General features: G+C 39.5%; 1 protein-coding gene across 2 annotated transcripts in view; it reads right to left on the reverse strand.

Moving 5' to 3' along the window:
• Window positions 1–3,857: 3,857 nt before the first annotated feature.
• Ing5 (inhibitor of growth protein 5) overlaps window positions 3,858–18,186 on the reverse strand; it is a 111,979-nt gene continuing 97,650 nt past the window's right edge. For both annotated transcript variants that reach the window (XM_090373089.1, XM_090373091.1), the window contains exon 7: window positions 3,858–4,081. In XM_090373089.1, coding sequence (XP_090229215.1) covers window positions 3,980–4,081 — 102 coding nt within the window. In that variant the 3' untranslated portion in view covers window positions 3,858–3,979. The remainder of the gene's footprint in view (window positions 4,082–18,186) is intronic.

The raw sequence follows: 18,186 nt of genomic DNA on the forward strand, positions 1-18,186 counted from the left end.
CTTGAAATGAGGCCTCCAGACCTGTATACAGTACTCTAGGTGTGGCCTGACCATTGCCTTATACAATGGAATAATCACCTCCTTATCCCTGCTGGAAAAATTCCTGTATATCATTGACAATACTCCATGAGCTACTCTTGCAGCCCGTCTGCACTGCTCAGAGAACTTTATCTGCCTGCACAACCACCCCCAAGTCCCTTTCATTCTCTACCACTGTCAGTGTAGTACCACAGAGTTGATACGTTGCTCTGGAGTTGCTGTTTCCCATGTGTAGTACTTTACATTTGTCAATGTTAAACTTCATTTGCCACCTCTCACCCCATCTGCTCAACCTTTCCAGATCCTGTTGCAGCAGCATAGTGTCAGTAGTGTCCTTGACAACCCTGCCAACCTTTGTATCGTCTGCAAACTTGGACATTAAGCTTGATATACCATCATCAATATCATTTATAAATACAGAAAACAATAATGGACCCAACACTGAGCCCTGAGGGACTCCACTAATAACATTAGTCCACGATGAGCAGCGTCCATTGATTACCACTCTCTGTCTTCTCCCCCTCAACCACCCCTTTATCCATAGCAGCAATTTGCCTCCAATGTCACACTGCTTCAATTTGTGTAGCAGTCTTCCATGTGCAACAGTATCAAAAGCCTTTCTAAGATCCAAGTATATAATATCAAAGTTATTTCCTGCATCCATTTCTTTTGTGACTGCATCATAGTATCCAATCAAGTTGGTCAAGCAAGACTTCCCCTTAACAAAACCATGCTGTGTCCGAGCTATAACTGAAGTCTTGTCTAAATGATCCTGCAGTGCTTCTTTAACCAGTGCCTCCATTAATTTTCCTGGAACAGAAGTTAAGCTCACAGGTCTATAATTACTTGTGTCAGCCTTTGATCCTCCTTTGTGAATTGGGGTCACATTTGCACATTTCCAGTCTATTGGTACCTCCCCTGAGTCCAAGGAAGCTCTCATAATTATGGCTAAGGGTTTGCTTACTTCCTTTGCTGCCTCCTTTAATATAACTGGATAGATCCCATCCACCCCGGGTGCCTTTCTTGTGTTTATCTTCAACAGTTTCTCCTCCACTTTACTCCCAGTTATTTCAAGATTCTGTAGCTTACTGCTAGAGTTGAATACACCTCTGGCATTCCCCTTGCTGAATAACTCCTCATGTGTGAATGCCGATGCAAAATATTCATTTAGTTTGTTAGCTACCTGAGAAGGATCATCAACAGTTGACCCATCAATATCAAGTGGACCAATCTGATTCATCCCCTTCCTTTTAGAGTTTACATAAGTAAAGAACTCTTTACTGTTTTTCTTTGCATCCCTTGCCAAGGATTTCTCGTAATCTGCCTTCGCCTGCCTAACCTCCTTTGTAACTTGGTTGCATATCAACTTGTATCTATCATAGGCTTCTGTGTCATGGTTAATTTGTAAGTATCCCATGCATTTTTCTTCTCTGCCATATGCCTCATTAGTTCATCTGACATCCATTTTGGCCTAAACCTTGAACAATATTTCTTAGTTGGCATGTAAAGCCTAGTAGCTTCCAAGATAAGTTCTTTGAATGCTTCCCATTTTGAATTTGCTGTTGGTAACATCATCAGTTGGTCCCACTGTATAGAATTTAAATACTGTCTCAGTCCATCGTAGTCGCCTTTACGGAAGCAATAACCCTTCCCTTTACCCCTAATGGTAGTTACCTCTTTGAGTAAATCCCACTTCAGCACACTGTGATCACTGCCACCTAGTGGTTCATTTATCTGCAGATTCTTAATGCATGAAAGATCACTGCTGATAATCAAATCAAGAGTATTACTCCCTCTAGTTGCCTCCCGAACATGCTGATGTAGAAAACAATCATCCAATAAATCCACAAAAGCCCTGCTATTGTGTGAGTAACCAGCCCCCAAATTCCAGTCAATATCTGGGAAATTAAAATCTCCCATTATAAGACTCTCTGATTTACTGGTCCACTCTATTTCCCTGTACAGTTCCTTATTATACTCATCAGAGTCATTAGGCCTATAGCACACTCCTACTCTCAATTTTGATCTCCCAATGCTTATGTCACACCAAACTGACTCAACACTGCACTGTCCAGCGATGTCGACTGGCTTCACTTCCTTGGTTTTTATGTGTTTCTTAACTAATAGCATAACCCCTCCCCCCCTTCCTATCCTGTCTACCCTTTCTGTAGACGTTGTACTCCCCAAATTGCAGTTCTGCATCCCTTATATCTGTGTGACACCACGTCTCTGATATCCCAACAATATCTGCCTTTGATGTTTTGAGCAATACCTCAAATTCATCAAATTTATTTACTAAACTCCTAGCATTGGTGTACACGCAAGTATACCTGCACCTGTTTCTATTCTTAGCTACCCTAACACAACTCATGTGTTTACTTGTACCGCAATGGCTCCCAGCAGTCTCTGAAATACCATGCATCTTCTTTTTCAGGCTTCTGCTCATAGAAGCAGTGCAAGAATCTCTTTCACCTCTGCCAGTGGCTACTGTCAATCTATTGGTCTTTGTCTCCCCCCAAGCTAGCAGTTTTCCGACCCACCTAACACTGCCTCGATAGCATCAGCAAATATTCTTGCACCCTTTCTATTTAAGTGTATCCCATCCCTGTAGAAGCAATCTCTCTTGTTAACAAGTACAGTCCAGGCTGAAAAAAATTCTACCCCTTGAGCCTTGCACAATCTTTCCAGGGCAGAATTGATCGACAAGGCTCTCATCATATACTCCCTCCTATCTTGTCTGGGCAGAATTGCAGACACTTTCAAATTCAACCCTAATTCTCGGCTTTTGTTCAACAGTGACCTGTACTTGTTAAGTAATTCTGCCGGTCTCCTACTCTTAATATTATTAGTGCCAACGTGTACAACTATATCACCTTTTGTGCCCTTAAAAGATGATATTCGCTCTACAACGTCATCAACCTTTGCCCCTGGCAGACATACCCTGGTCCTGTTCCACCTATCTTTTTTACAAAGCATGTTCCCCGTTTCCCTGACAATAGAGTCACCAACAACTACTAGTTCCTTCGGGACCAGCGCATTCTGCCTTGGGGGTTGCCTCTGTGTCACGCGATGCCCAAGTGCAAGCTCTGGCGTTGATGTGGGCAGCTGAGAGCTTGATGGGCCCTGAATTTAGTTTCTTCGAGGGCATCCACCCTGTCCTTCAAGCTGTCATATAGGCCCACAAGAACGCCGAGTTGTTGCCTGAAATTGTCCCTAGTAAGGTTCCTCTGAATATCTGCTATAACATGACAGTGAACCACCTTTATTTAAGAAAGTAGTAAAGGTGACACTGGGTTGTATTACTCTAGCAATGGATTTACACTTCGGGAAAAATAGTTAAGCCTGATTTATCATTATTTACAAGCTTTTTCTAGAACCACTTTTGGGAATGCTCATCATGGATTTTTATTGGACACATCTACTACCACTAATTTGATGAACAAATCTATATTTATACTCAGCACATAGTCAACAGGCAAAAATTAATGATTAGCCAATATGAATAAAATATATTTCCCACAAAAATATTTTACAAGCTATAAATTGAAGCTTAACCCTAATTTCCCCAATAAACCCTTAAAGTTTGTCAATCTCAAATCAGACTAGCAAGATTATACTATATTTATCATAGCAGGAAAGATCTTCAATTAAAGTAATATGTTTGATCTCTAGATTTACCTTAGTGAAAGTGAATGAGTTCTTTTTTTTTTTTTTTTTTTTAAGCTTCGGCCAAATTAAAATAATGCGAGTGATACCATTACTATTATAACACATTCAAACTGCAGTTTTGTGTGAAAAAATTTTAATGCAAAACACAGTTGCTGCTTTGAATTTTTATTGAAGAAAATATTTTTACAATGAGCTTTTTGATGATTATTTCTCTTACCTATTATATGAATGTCAATGTCTGATAAATAATGAAAATGGCTTCTTGCACTTGCTATTTTTTTTTGCGTTCTGCTGAGCATTTTGGACAATACCACTTCCCTTTTGGTTTGCTTGTAAGTCCCACACAAGCAAAATGAAACCATTCTATTGGGCACTGTAAATAAAAAGAAATTAAAAATAATGTTCTAAATTTAACACAGTCATATACTGAATATTTTATAAATTGCACTGACAAAATTACAAGGGTAATTCTGCATGCCAAAACAAGTTTGTTTGTTATTTGGTTTTTAGGAGCATTAGCAACTAAGGCCATATTGCTCCGTGAACATGCGGTGGTCATTTCTGACCTTTCCGCATCCTCCGTATTTGGTGGTGACTGGCTCGAACCCCGGTCTAATCAAGAAGCATGTGCTATGCACTGCTGCTCCTTCCCACCTGGCTACGGAGGCGCCTGCCAAAACAAGTAAAAAAGTGCATATGTATGTGTCTGAAAAAGCTTCCTTTCCAAGTTATATCCCTTTCTGATGAAAATATTCTAAAAATCATGACTGAATTATTGCAAGATGCTCCTCTGAATATCTGCCAGAATGTTTCCAGCTTGGTGGTACCTTACATAACCCAACCTTTTTCAGTGTGGTGGTATGTAACCATCTGACAATGCTGTACCAAGAGAAATGCATTTGGTATGGTAGTCCTGTGCTATGGACGGTGTAGTTCCCCTAACCTAAATTCCTAACCTAAATCCACCAAACCTAAATTTAGTTTCCTAACCTAAATCCACCAAATTTCTTTTTATGGAGATGCCTTAAGACACTAGTGTAGAAAAATCCTGCAGAAAATAGGGAGAAACTTGTCCTCTCACATTAAAGAAACCTATAATTCAATTCAGAGCTCCCCTAGGATTTTTAAATGTGCGCACCAGTTTCAACCATCTTTGAGCAGCTTCTGTGAATCCTGAACATGGTGAAAAGGCATTTGAAAACTAGAATTAAAAATAAACAATGATGTTTACTCTTCTTATATCTCAGGGCACATCTATTAAAAGCATTTAAGTAATGACTTCCTTGGATTTTTAACAGGGATACAGCAAATATATTGCTACTGCTTCTGTGGATGGGAGAGGCAGAGACAAACAATCTCAATAAGTTGTTAAAAGATGCTTTCTGGTAGCAATTTTGTATCTTTATCTATGGGTTTTAAAATAATATTCCTGTGTAGTTTTGTAAAAGCTATGGATAAAGAGGCAGCTTGAAGCATTTGCAGATGACATTTCTGGTAAATAATGAGATGAAATTGAAATAGTGTGATTAAGTAATTTCACCGTTTGATCTGTAATCTAACCAAGAAAAATAGAAATCCTATAGATCATTGTATTTTGCATTCTTGTAATGCCAAACAATACAAGGCAGAGAATGGTCATAAGAGAAAGGTTTCAATGGAGATGAGATCATCACTAAGTTGTGATTGAGGTGTCTAGAGGCCTATTCACCTTGATTATGTACTTGGAAGGGTTTTTTGAAGGGAAAACATCAAGAGTGTTGGCTGTGTAGTTAGGATTGTTTGGTATTCTGGCAGGTAAATGAACAATCTGTTTGAGATCATCAGAAATTGCAAAAGCCTCAGCTACTTGACCAGCTGGGTCCAGGCAGCTATTAAACTGAAGCCAGCTCGAGTTGTGAATTAAATTCACCAGGGAAAATTACCTTACTGTAAGGAAAGTTGGACCAGATAAAGTCAAATTTTGAAGAAAAGAAGTCAAAGAGCTCAGTTGATTAGTGGATTTGGGAGAATGATAGCAACAACAGACAAATTTGATGGAATGGGTAGAGAGATTTTAAGTCAGAGAATAACAAAAAGAGGACATTCCAAATTAGAAAGTATTTCACAGGAACTATCAGGGTAGATATATGCATAACTACCATCTTTGAAGTGAAATGAATCATAGAGTGAATAATGAGAACTGAGATGAACAGTGATTGAATGTTTGATAATTGGGATTGAATGGTTGAATGTTTGATAAATGGAATTCAGTCAAAAGAGTAAAGAGGAGCATGACAGACGGCAGGTGGAAATGGACATTATTAAAATGGAAATGAGACCATGTACATTTGTAAAATAGCAGTGAAGTGTTTGGGAGGTTTAGTTCTTTTTGCAGATAAGTTTTTTCCTATTAGTTTGACCATTCATTATGCATTTAGTAGATAAAGTAAATGTAGAGGGGAAAGGAATGTATGAAGTAATTAGATTTTCAGTATTGCATACGCACAGCAGGAATATAGTCAGTAAGATCTGGATGCTTCCTAGAGAGTTACCAATAGGTTCAGTCTGGCAGACTATCTAGCAGCTTGTGAAAACCGTTTCTAGAGCATTACCCTCAAAAATATAATGAAGATTGGATCTTGTCATGATACCCATCATAACCGGGATTGCCAGGGGCTTTGTTCTGGAGATTATACATGGGTTTCACCAATTGGTATTACACCAGTTGTTGAGGGTCCTATACCACCTAGTATGGACCTAGTAGAGGCATACAATACAAGAAAGCAAGCTTATGCAGCATCAGCCAAAAAAAACCTCCCATTTCACCCCTCCATTTGTTCCAAATACCTGTCCAGCTCAGCCTTAAATTTATTTAGGCTACCAACTTCCACAACAAAAGATAGAAGTCTGTTCCACCAATCAACTACCTGCTGGCTAAAGGCAAATTTCTGCATGCCTATTCTACAACTGTCTTTCCTTAATTTGAATCTAGGCTCCTTCAGGTTCTTAATGAGGAGAGGGTGCTCTGGTTGCAGAAGAGAACATTTGGTGGATTTTTGTGAAGGGATAAGTATTTTGATAATTTTACCATATACTTTGTTAATTAACATACTACATTGTGTTTTACAAAGATATTAAACATTCTTATTTTGAATTTAATTAGTGATTTTTGGAAGTTATGACTCCCAGTGTTGGCGCCAATAATTTTGAACTAGCCACCCATATTGTAATTGATAAGAAATAGTGCAATGTATATATCTCAAACTGATAGTGTAAGGTATAATATAAAACTAGATAATGTAATACGAAGCACTGTATTAAGAATCTGTTAGCTTATTATATAGTATTATCAATTAATCAAAACTATTTATTAATCTTATTTAAATTCCATTGTTAATTAAACTGTATTTAAATGGAAATCATGACCAATGGAAATCTAGCAAGAGTGCTGCGACTTGGAGCAGAAACGAAGGAGGTGTTTCTCCAATGCAACTCAGTCTAAAAAATGTGCAAAATGTGAACTGTTTGCTGAACTTCCTAAAACAGGACATGATCTAGCCAAGGAGGATGTCTTTGTGTGCTAGATGCCTAGAGTGTCAAGAAATTAGGTGCTAACTCAGCGTACTGATGGGCATCTATGAGAGCTTGAGGTGTAGAGTAAATACCCTGGAAGAAATTAATATGAGGGCCTATCAAGCTCTCAGCTGCCCAGCTCAATGGCAGAGCTGACTCCTGTGCATCAGGCAAAACAGCAGCAATCTCCAAGGCAGAATGCACTGGTCCCAAAGGAACTAGTTATTGTTGGTGACTCTATTGTCAGGGAGATGAGAAATATACTATGCAAGAAGGATAAGTGGAACAGCGGCCACAGGCAGAGGCAAAAGTGATTCTTGCACTACTTCTATGAGCAGCAGTATGAAAAGCAAGGCAAGGGAGATTTCTGGGGTGTTGGGAGTCATAGAGGAACAAATAAATACATGGGCTGTGTTAGGGTAACTAAGAGTAGAAATGGGTGCATGTATACTTGCACCTACACCAATGCTAGGAGTAGAGTTAATAAATTTGATGAGCTTGGAGTGCTGCTATTCAAGACATCTAAGACAGATACTGTTGGGATATCAGAGATGTGGTGTCACACAGATATAAGCAGTGCAGAATTGGAATTTGGGGAGTACAATGTGTACAGAAAGGATAGACAGGACAGGAAGGGATGAGGGATTATACTGTTAGTTAAGAAACACAAAATCTGAGAAAGTGCATCCAGTTGATGTTGGTGGACAATGCAATGTTGAGTCTGTTTGGTGTGACATAAGCAATGGGAAAGTAAAAATGACAGTAGGTGTGTATTATAAGCCTAATTAATCTGATGAGTATAATGAGCAATTGTGCAGAGAAATAGAGTGGGCCAATAAATCAGAATGTCTTACAATGGGGAATTTTAACTTCCCAGATAATGACTGGAACTTCTGGCTTGGTCACTCACACACTAGCAAGACTTTTTGGATGACTGTTTTCTACAACAGCATGTTCAAGAGGCAACCAGAGGGAGTAATACCCTTGATTTGATTATCAGCAGTGATTATTCATTCATTAAGAATTTGCAGATAAAGGAACCAATGGGTGACAGTGATCACAATGTACTGATATGGGAATTACTTAAAGGTGTAACTACCATCAAGGCTAAATAAAGGGAAGAGCTTTTGCTTTTCATAAAGGTGACTACAGGGATCTCAGACAGTTTTTAAATTCTGTACAGTGGGATCAACTGATGATGTTACTAATGTTGAATTCTAAATGGGAAGCCTTCACAAACTGAATCTTGGAGGTTACTAGGCTTTTCATTCCAACTAAGAAATATTGTTCAAGGTTCAGGCCTAATGGATGTCAGATGAATTAATTAGGCTTGTGGCAGAGCAGAAAAATGTGTGGAATGCATATAAATTATCAGGTGATACAGAAGCCTATGGCAGATATAAGCTTGTCTGTAATCAAGTCACAAAGGAAGTTAGGCAGGCAAAGGCAGATTTTGAGAAATCTTTGGCAAAGGGTGCAAAGAGTTCTTTACTTATGTAAACTCTAGAAGAAAAGGGATGAAACAGATTGGACCACTTAACATAGATGGGTTGACTACTGATGATCATGCTCAGGTAGCTGATAAACTGAATGAATATTTTGCATCTACATTCACACATGAGGAGTCATTCAATGAGGGGAGCACCAGAAGTTTATCAAAGGCTAACAGGGAGCTAAGTAATTTTGTAATAACTGAGAGTTATTACAAAAGTGGAGGAGAAATTGTTGAAGTCAAACATAAGGAAGGCAACTGGGGTGGACAGGATCTATCCAGTTATATTAAAGGAGGCAGCAAAGGAAGTAAGCAAACCCTTAGCCATAATTATGAGAGCTTCCTTGGACTCGGGGGAGGTCCCCATGGACTGGAGGTGTGCAAATGTAACACCAATTCACAAAGGGGGTTCAAAAGGTGACACAAGTAACTACAGACCTGTTAGTTTAACTTATGTTCCGGGTAAAAAATGGAATCACTGGTTAAAGAAGCATTGCAGGATCATCAAGGCTGCAGTAATAGTTAAGACACAGCATGGGTTTGTTAAAGGGAAGTCTTGTATGACTAATTTGATTGTGTACTATGATGTGGCCACAAAGGAACTGAATGCCAAAAATAATTTTGATACCATATACAGTAAACCCCCGCTATTTGCGGGGGTTATGTTCCTGAGAGATGCCACAAATACCGAAAACGCAAATACTGAGTTATGGCTCCCATAGTAATAAAGGGGTTCCGTTCCAAAGTATGAAATATATAAGAAAAACTAGTCTAAAATTTTGTTTATGTATGTATTATATGTACCTTCATAATATGACTATGTACATAGACAGTACATAGTGAAATGCAAGCATGTAGCATCAAAATGAAAATAAGAAACATTTAATATTAAATGTAATATTTATTAGAAATTTCAAACAAATCTTTCAAACCAGTGCCTTTGCTAGCTAAAAAACTTATCCCACCAGTGCTATCACCAGTTTCGCTAAAGTGTTGATAAAGGAGTTTTGCCTTTTCACGAATGATGAGTGAACTTAACGGAATTTTATTTTGAGTTCGGTCTTCTATCCACAGATTTAAAGCTTTTTCCATTTTTTCTAATTTAACATCATGAGTCACAGAGCAAATTTTTGAAGCAATTAGCGCGTTTTCACGGACACTACAGTGGATTTTTTTCCCCAATTTTTTGATTGATCGTACCGTTGACTCATTGATTTTATAATGTTTTGCCACTGAGGAGATACTTTCACCATTAGAAATTTTGTCTAATAACTCAATTTTATTCACTAATGTTATCACCTTCTTTGATCTTTTCACATTTCCCTTGTTATTTGTAGCCATATTTTTGTACGGGTTAGAAAGAACTTGTCCACAATAAAGTCACTTTCTTCCGTTAACACACTCGAAAAAGTCTGTTTTACACTTCTAAACGGTAGATTTATCACTTTTGTAAGCTTATCAATTTACAAAAAGATAAATTCATTCAATTTATAAACATATAAATTAAAAGCAAGTGCATAACCCATACTGAACAAGGATTAGCGAGAAACATCCAAGCTCGCAATTTTGTCACCCGTCTCCCCACACTCACTGAGTGCTGTTTTGACCGGGAAAGATAATTTTAGCCATGCCATTGTTTTTTTATGGTGGAAAATGTTCACGGCGCTTTAAAATTTACATTTTTTCAGGTTTCATTTTATATTAAATCAGCGACCGCGAATACAGATACCGCTAATAGCGGGGGTTTACTGTACTTGAATTTCATGGGCTGTAGGTGGCATTTACTGTGTGCTGGTGTCTTTTGCATGCACCCAAGTTTTTGCCTTTTCTGGATAATTAAATCTGCAAGCATAATATTTTCTCATCTTCAGACTATTATAAAGTGATGTGCTGCCTGCCAATGCTCGTGACTTCGATGGATTCATCTGCATTGATAAGTATTTTGTATTTTTAATTTGGGTATGAACATCAATGTCGATACAGAGTCTTTGTTCGGAGTTAACGGCGTTTGCTGTCATTGGTTGCGAATTGAATAAACTTGTCGCCTTCTGGAAGTACTGGACTGAGCGCTGTTTTCTCGGAACTCATTGCTCTCGGCTACGGGAGAGCGTACTTCCCCTGATCTTTATTGTCCCATGGGACTAAATAATTACAGTTCATATGTAAACAGCTGAGTCACTTCCAGACCTTACATTTAACAATTTTTTTTTTTTTTTTTAACTGCTGTTTTTAAAGAATAACATGATTAATAATCGAATTGAGGATTATGAGATCTAACATGGAAAAGACTAATTCATTAAGAAAACCTCTAACTGGCTCAAAAGCTAGAGTTAGCAGTTCTCCAAAGCCGAATCAGGAAACGTTATTGCAGTCAACTCAAGAAAACGCTAATAGTGAAGGTTCCATATTAACTCAAGGAGTTGGAACTTCTGTAAGCTCTGGAGAAAATGACAAGACAGAAATTCTGGATAAATCACAGGATCCATCTTTCAATGACAAGATATCCAATATGAGAAAAGATGTAATGAGCTTCCTCATGGGGGAGACCAACAGAGTTTCTAAAAAGGCTAAAGATACAATTATGGAAAAATGGTCAAATCTTGAGACTGTCATTACAGCTCTCTTAATTCAGTACGGAATATTAATAAAATGGATCATAGCCAGCAATCAGTTAATCAAACTGCTGAAACAAATACAGCAGTGTATTTTTTTTTTTTTTTTTTTTTTTTTTTTTTTTATGTGAACCCCAAACACGAGAGGTTTGTTTGTTTGTTTGTTTGTTTTTTGGAGCATTAGCAACTAAGGCCATATTGCTTCGGGGATATGCAGTGGTCATTCCCTGACCTTTCCGCATCCTCCATATTTGGTGGTCACGGGCTCGAACCCCGGTCTAATCAGGAAGCGTGTGGTACGCACTGCCGCTCCTGCCCACCTGGCTATGGAGGCGCCACACGAGAGGTATTAGAACCTATAGTACTTAGTACCGTGCTTGGGTTGCAGGTTGAGAAGACGAAAGAAGATATTTGTTGACATTGGACTTGAACTTCTGTAGATTGTAATTTTCAGGAAATACGTATGAAGGAAGGTTGTTCCAGAAAACAGCAGTTGAATGAATAAACGAGGAAGATGAAAAGTTGGTTCCGTGGGTTTGAAGTTGGACAGTAAATGGATGTTGGCTGGTGGCGGCACATGTTCGGACTGTTTTGAAAGAGAGAGCTGGAATTACAGAAGCCAATTCAGAAGAACAGTGCCCATGGAAGTATCTGTAGAAGAGGAATGCAGCAGAAACAGTACGTCTATGAGAAAGCGAGTGGAGAGACTCTGTTATGAATCATTAATTAACCTAACTGCCCTCTTCTGAATGGAATCAAGAAGCCTGAGAGAGGTTTTGGGGGCACCACTCCAGATGAGGGAACAATATTCCATGGCTGGGCAGATTTGCGATTTATACAGAGGGAGCAGCTGTTTGAAAGAAAAGTAACGCCGAGAGCGAAAGAGAAAACCAAATTTTTTAGATGCAGAGGAAGCAATATTTGTAATGTGCTTGTGACAAGAGTGATTACAAGTCAGGGTAATCCTCAAAAGAGATATATTATTTTGCCTAGAAATCGGAGTGTCACTAAAGATAAGCATAGGAGCAGAAGAATCCTTTTTGTGAGATATAAGACAAGACTGAGTTTTAGAAGGGTTGAAATTAACTAAGTTGTCTTTGCCCCACTGGAGAATTACCTGAAGATTGGCATTTAAGGAATTGGTAGCAGATTTTTGAGAAGTTGAAGCTGATTGAGCAGGACAAGGTTTCTCAAAATGGAAAGTGGAATGCAGTGTGCTATCATCGGCAAAACTATGGATAGGATTTCCAGTCAATGGAAGAAGGTCATTAATATACAAGAGGAAAAGAGTGGGGGAAAGAACTGAACATTGGGGGACACCGGCATTAGTGGAGAAGTTAGAAGACAGAGAGCCGTCTACCATCACCCTCAGTGAGCGATCAGAGAGAAAACTGGATAACCAATTACTAAAAACAGCTGGCAAACCATAAGATGGAAGCATGTTTAGAAGACCTTTATGCCAAACTCGATCAAAAGCCTTTGAGATGTCAAAAGCAACTACTTGTGTTTCACCGAACCTTTCCATTGAATTAGTCCATAAATGGGTAACATATGCCAGAATATCACCAGTGGTTCGACACTGATGGAATCCATACTGGTGATCGTTGATTAGACGGAAGGTTTCTAGGTAGTTTAAGAGTTGGTGGTTAATTGATTTCTCCATTACTTTAGAAAGAGTAGAAGTAATTGCAATGGGACGATAACTGGATGGGAGGGATTTGTCACCCTTTTTAGGAACTGGCTGGATATGAGCAAATTTCCAAGCAGAAGGAAAAACACCTTTGGAATAAGAAAGTGAAAAAAGGCGGCAAAGAATAGGAGTAAGTTCAGGAGCACAGGTTTTGAGAACAAGTGGAGAAATACCATCAGGACCTGGAGCTTTCTTAGCATCGAGATTCATCAAAATCCTTCTGATATCCTTTTGACGGAAGACCACAGGAGGCATTGAATGGAGCGTGTTGGGAAGGGTGGGAGGTGTTTCACCAAGATCATTAATACATGAGCCAGAAGGAAAATGGGATGCTAGCAGGTCAGCTTTATCCTTGGCTGAAGTGACAAAAGAACCATCTAGTTTGGACAGAGGTGGGAGCAGAGATGCATTCTGCTCCCACCTCGGCCAATAGAGACCAGAATGCTCGGCTACCATTGGGGAAAGAAGCAAGTTTTCTACTCTTAGCCTGTTCAAACTCTAGTTTGGACTGGTTAATAACTGCTTTACAATTGTTGCAAGCTTTGGTGTAGGCAGAAAATGAAACTGAAGAATTAGAAACAAGCCAATTACGATATGCAACATTCTTCTCTTGAACAGCCTTAGCACATTTATTGGAAAACCAAGGTTTAGATAAAGGACGAGATTTCAAAGTGGAGTGTGAGATAAAGGAGTCCATTCCTGCAAGAATAATTTCACTGACATGATCTGAGCAAACGTTGACATCAGAAGTTTTGAAACAGTAATCCGATCATGGAAAAGAAGTCTCACAGGTCATCCCATTTTGCATTCTTGTAGTGCCAAACAACACGAGGTTGGGATTAGCCATGACATAAAGGTTCCATTGGAGAAGAGACAATCACCAAGTTGTGATCTGAAGTGCCTAAATGACCTCTCACTTCGACCGTGTACTTCGAAATGAATTAGGAAGTGCTTGGGAAGTTTAGATCTTTTCGCAGATAAGCTTGCTCTATTAGTTTGACAATTCATGGTGTATTCAATAGTAAAAAAAAGTGGGTGGAACATGCTGTATGAAGTAATGAAATTTTTGGATATGGCGTACACGTGGTAAGAATATATCCAGATACTTGACATAACGTGGCCTCGACAATTCTCCCCGCATACACACTACTCGGACTCCCTCCAGTCACTATCTGGCAGAGTAGAGGTAGCAAGATTATACACTAGCTGATCCGGAAGCCTCCTAGAGTTACCAATAGGTTCGGTCTGGTGTACTAACTAGCGGCCGGCCTGCAAACACCATTTTAGAGCTGTACCCTCGAAATGTAAGGAATATTGGATCTCACCACGACGTTCATCATAACCTCAAAAGTCATCAATCATACTGCATGATGGAAGAGATAGGGAAGGGTTGACCGGAACTTAGCTCTAGACTAAACATAGGTTCCATCACTTCAAGCCTCCAATAAGCAAAGTGGTGGTATTTCACCGGTTGATGAGGGTCATCTACCACTAACAGTCCCACCATTGTGAAGGTGCAAGCAGAGGATTTGGCTGTCACAGACCGCCTGGACTTCGCCGAAATTGGGTCCACTTGACTTGAGTGTCACCCGAGGGTACACAGTTGCAGGTTGCCTCCTCTGTGAGATCATATGCTGACACTGCCCTTGGAGCAACTTTGGTGAAGGAAAAATCAGTAGGATCGAGTGAAAATGTCATAATATTACGAGCTTCTGAAAACAGTAATCTGAAAACTAGTGTTGATGTAAAAAATTTAGTATCTAAGGTTTTTTTTTTTTTTTTTGATTTTTAGGAGCATTAGCAACTAAGGCCATATTGCTCCGGGATATGCGGTGGTCATTCCCTCACCTTTTCGCATCCTCCGTATTTGGTGGTGACGGGCTCGAACCTCGGTCTAATCAAGAAGCATGTGCTGCCCACTTCTGCTCCTTCCCACGAGTCATCTCTGACTGGACATCTAGTGATCATAGAATTATCTCCTTTTATGTAAAAACTGTTACAACTTTAGTTAGTCAATATCGAGTGCCCAGGTTGGTTCAGTTCTCACTGAAAACAATTGATTGGTCTGCGTTCGATGCATCAATTCTTATGGACTTCTCTGTGATAAGGCAACGTCAGCTAATAGAATATTCGGCTGACTCTCTTGCTGGCGCCTCCGTAGCCAGGTGGGAAGGAGCACCAGTGTGTAGCACACGCTTCTTGATTAGACCGGGGTTCGAGCCCGTCACCACCAAATATGGAGGATGCGGAAAGGTCAGGGAATGACCACCGCACATCCCCGGAGCAATATGGCCTTAGTTGCTAATGCTCCTAAAAACCAAATAACAACAACAACAACAACAACAACAACAACAACAGACTCTCTTGCTGTATTTATACAGGATTCAATTATAAGAACAGTGTACAAGGCTGGTAAGAAGAAAGTTGCTAGATCGAAATCCTGTCCTTGGTGGACTTCAGAGTTAACAGTATTAAGGCGAGCAGTAAACGGGTCTAGAAGACAGTATCAACGCCACAGACATTGGTCCCCCTCCGAGGTTGCAAGGCTGCACGATGAGTATTTGTTCTTAAAAAACAACTACAGTAGGAAGATAGCTGATCAGAAACGGGTGACATGGACACTTTTTGTGAAAGAATCGGGAAATTCTAACCCGTGGGGTTTACTGTATAAACTGTCACGTGACAAATGCAGGTATGGAGAAGTGTTTAATACTGTAACCACGGATATCAGTGAGACTATTAGTTGGAAGGACTCCACTGAGATAATTTTAAGTAAGCTATTTCCAACTGATGATCCTCAGGAAGATACTGAGTATCAAACTGGTATATGTACAGAGATAATCGGCTCTATGTAGCTAGAGAACATATTGCGGAGTTTACGATGGAAGAACTTACAAGAGTTTTGAAGAAGCTTAATCTCACAAAATGCCCTGGAATTGATTTAGTCGAGAATATATTTATAACGAGGTTCTATAAAACATTACCTAAAATCCTTTTATTAATGTATAACAAATGCAGTGGAAGATTACATTATTGAAGTCAGTGAGAAAACCTGGGAAGCCACTATATGAACCTAAATCATATTGCCCTATCGCTCTTTTGGCAAACCTTGGTAATATCCTTGAAAGGTTAATGGCATTACAGGTAACCGACCTGCTAGTGCAGCAGGATATGATATCGCCTCAGCAATATGGGTTCACTCCTGGGAAATCCTGTGAAGATTGTCTAGTGGCATTTCGAACGCATATAGAGAATTCTACATCCAAATATGAATTAGCAATCTACGTTGATTTCAAAGGGGCATTTTATACTGTTTGGTGGGAGGCAGCGATGACTCAGTTAAGAAACGCTGAATGTTCCAAGGAATTATATATGCTTTTCAACATTTACTTTTCAAATAGATATGTGCTAGTGAAGTCCAAGCACTTTGAGCTACGAAAACAGGTTGTGAGAGGGTGTCCTCAAGGCTGTGTCTTGGGACCCCTTATTTGGAACCTAATCTTACAGAATTGGTTGGTTCGCACATTCCCTAATTGTAAGGTGCTGGCATTTGCAGATGATCTGACAATTATAATTGCAGGACGATCTTGCTCACTCTTAGAACAGAAAGCTAGTAGTGTGCTGACAGACTTAAGTTCTTGGGCTCAAAGCTATAAGCTTGCTATTAGTCCTTACAAAACTAAAATGATGTTATTTAAAACAGCTTTAGATATAAATCGACCTCCTCAGATCAAACTGAATGGTGTACAGTTACCTATGGTCCTTGATACTAAATACCTGGGAATTATTGTGGACAGTAAGTTATCATTTCACCGGCACTTATTATATTTAAGCAATAAAATCACGAAATTATCATTAGAATTTCAAAGTCTGACTGGGGCCTATCACATAATTTTTCCCGGGGGCTCACATCTGGTGAGTATGGGCTTGGCACACCCAGCGTCCTGAGCTGGATATCATCAGTCTTCTCTTTCTTGGTGACTCCCTTCTACTTTTGATTCTCTCTCTCTCTCTCTCTCTCTCTCTCTCTCTCAGGGTAACTTGGGAACTTTTTTTTTTTTCCTGGTGCAGTATAAGCCACAGGCTTCTCACACCATATGGCTATTGATAATAATAATAATAATAAAAATAAATTTTCTGTTTATACTCTGGGACGACCAAACGGTCAGAGGAGTTTACAAGATACACAGAATACAAGAAACAGCACCGTATTCAGCAGTCACGGGTTTGAACCCCGGTCACTCAAGGCACGTGTACTTATGCACCCGCGCACCTGACCACTAGGCTATGGCAGCCTCAGTAATAATAAAACACTGTTTCTGTATTACAAGGCAGTATTCCTTCCTATAACTACATACGTTGCAAGAGCCTGGTTCCACAGAGTTAAAATAGCTACGTTTCGGGCTAAACTAAATTCCATACAACACATCATGCTTCTTGGTATTCTAAGAGTGTGCAGAACGGTGTCCACTGCTGCGCTGCAGGTGTTGGCCGGAGCGCTACCCTTCGATACAAAAACCACGATACATTTGTTGTATCGTGGTTTTTGCTACCGTATTAAGAGGGAAATTCCTACAGAAATTTTTGGTATAGAGATCAATATTTGCTCTGACTGTAGAGGCGAAAATAAAAGATGTATGAATGAAATAATCAATTTATGGCAGACAAGATGGGATACCATACCTACTGGAAGAGTGACCAACTTGTTTATCGCGAATGTGACTTTTCTGAATGATAAAAAAGTTCGCAATTGGTTTACACCTAGTTTACAGTCGTCATTTTTGTTAACAGGGCACGGGTCAATGAATGAGAAATTATATGCATTAGGACTAAGCAACAAGGACCTTTGTTTTTACGGGGCCAGGGAAGAGTGGCAGCATATACTATATGATTGTCGAATATATGACAACGCCAGGACAGCGATACATGAAATTCTTGAGAGTATAGCTCCAGGAGAAGAAGCTATATTTTTAAGAGACTGTAGTAAGTTTCAGATGCTCCAGGTATTTGCTAAAGAAGTGTTTGAACTAAGGAAAAGCATGATTCCAGTGATACGAGGTTGATCAAATCCATCTGGCCAGAGGCATCGAAGTGTTTTTATGCTGCCGTTCTTAATGGTTGCACAACTGGAA

This window comes from Mastigoproctus giganteus, chromosome 5 (assembly GCF_048544385.1).
Source record: "Mastigoproctus giganteus isolate SK-2022 chromosome 5, ASM4854438v1, whole genome shotgun sequence".
Taxonomy (NCBI): Eukaryota; Metazoa; Arthropoda; class Arachnida; order Uropygi; family Thelyphonidae; genus Mastigoproctus; species Mastigoproctus giganteus.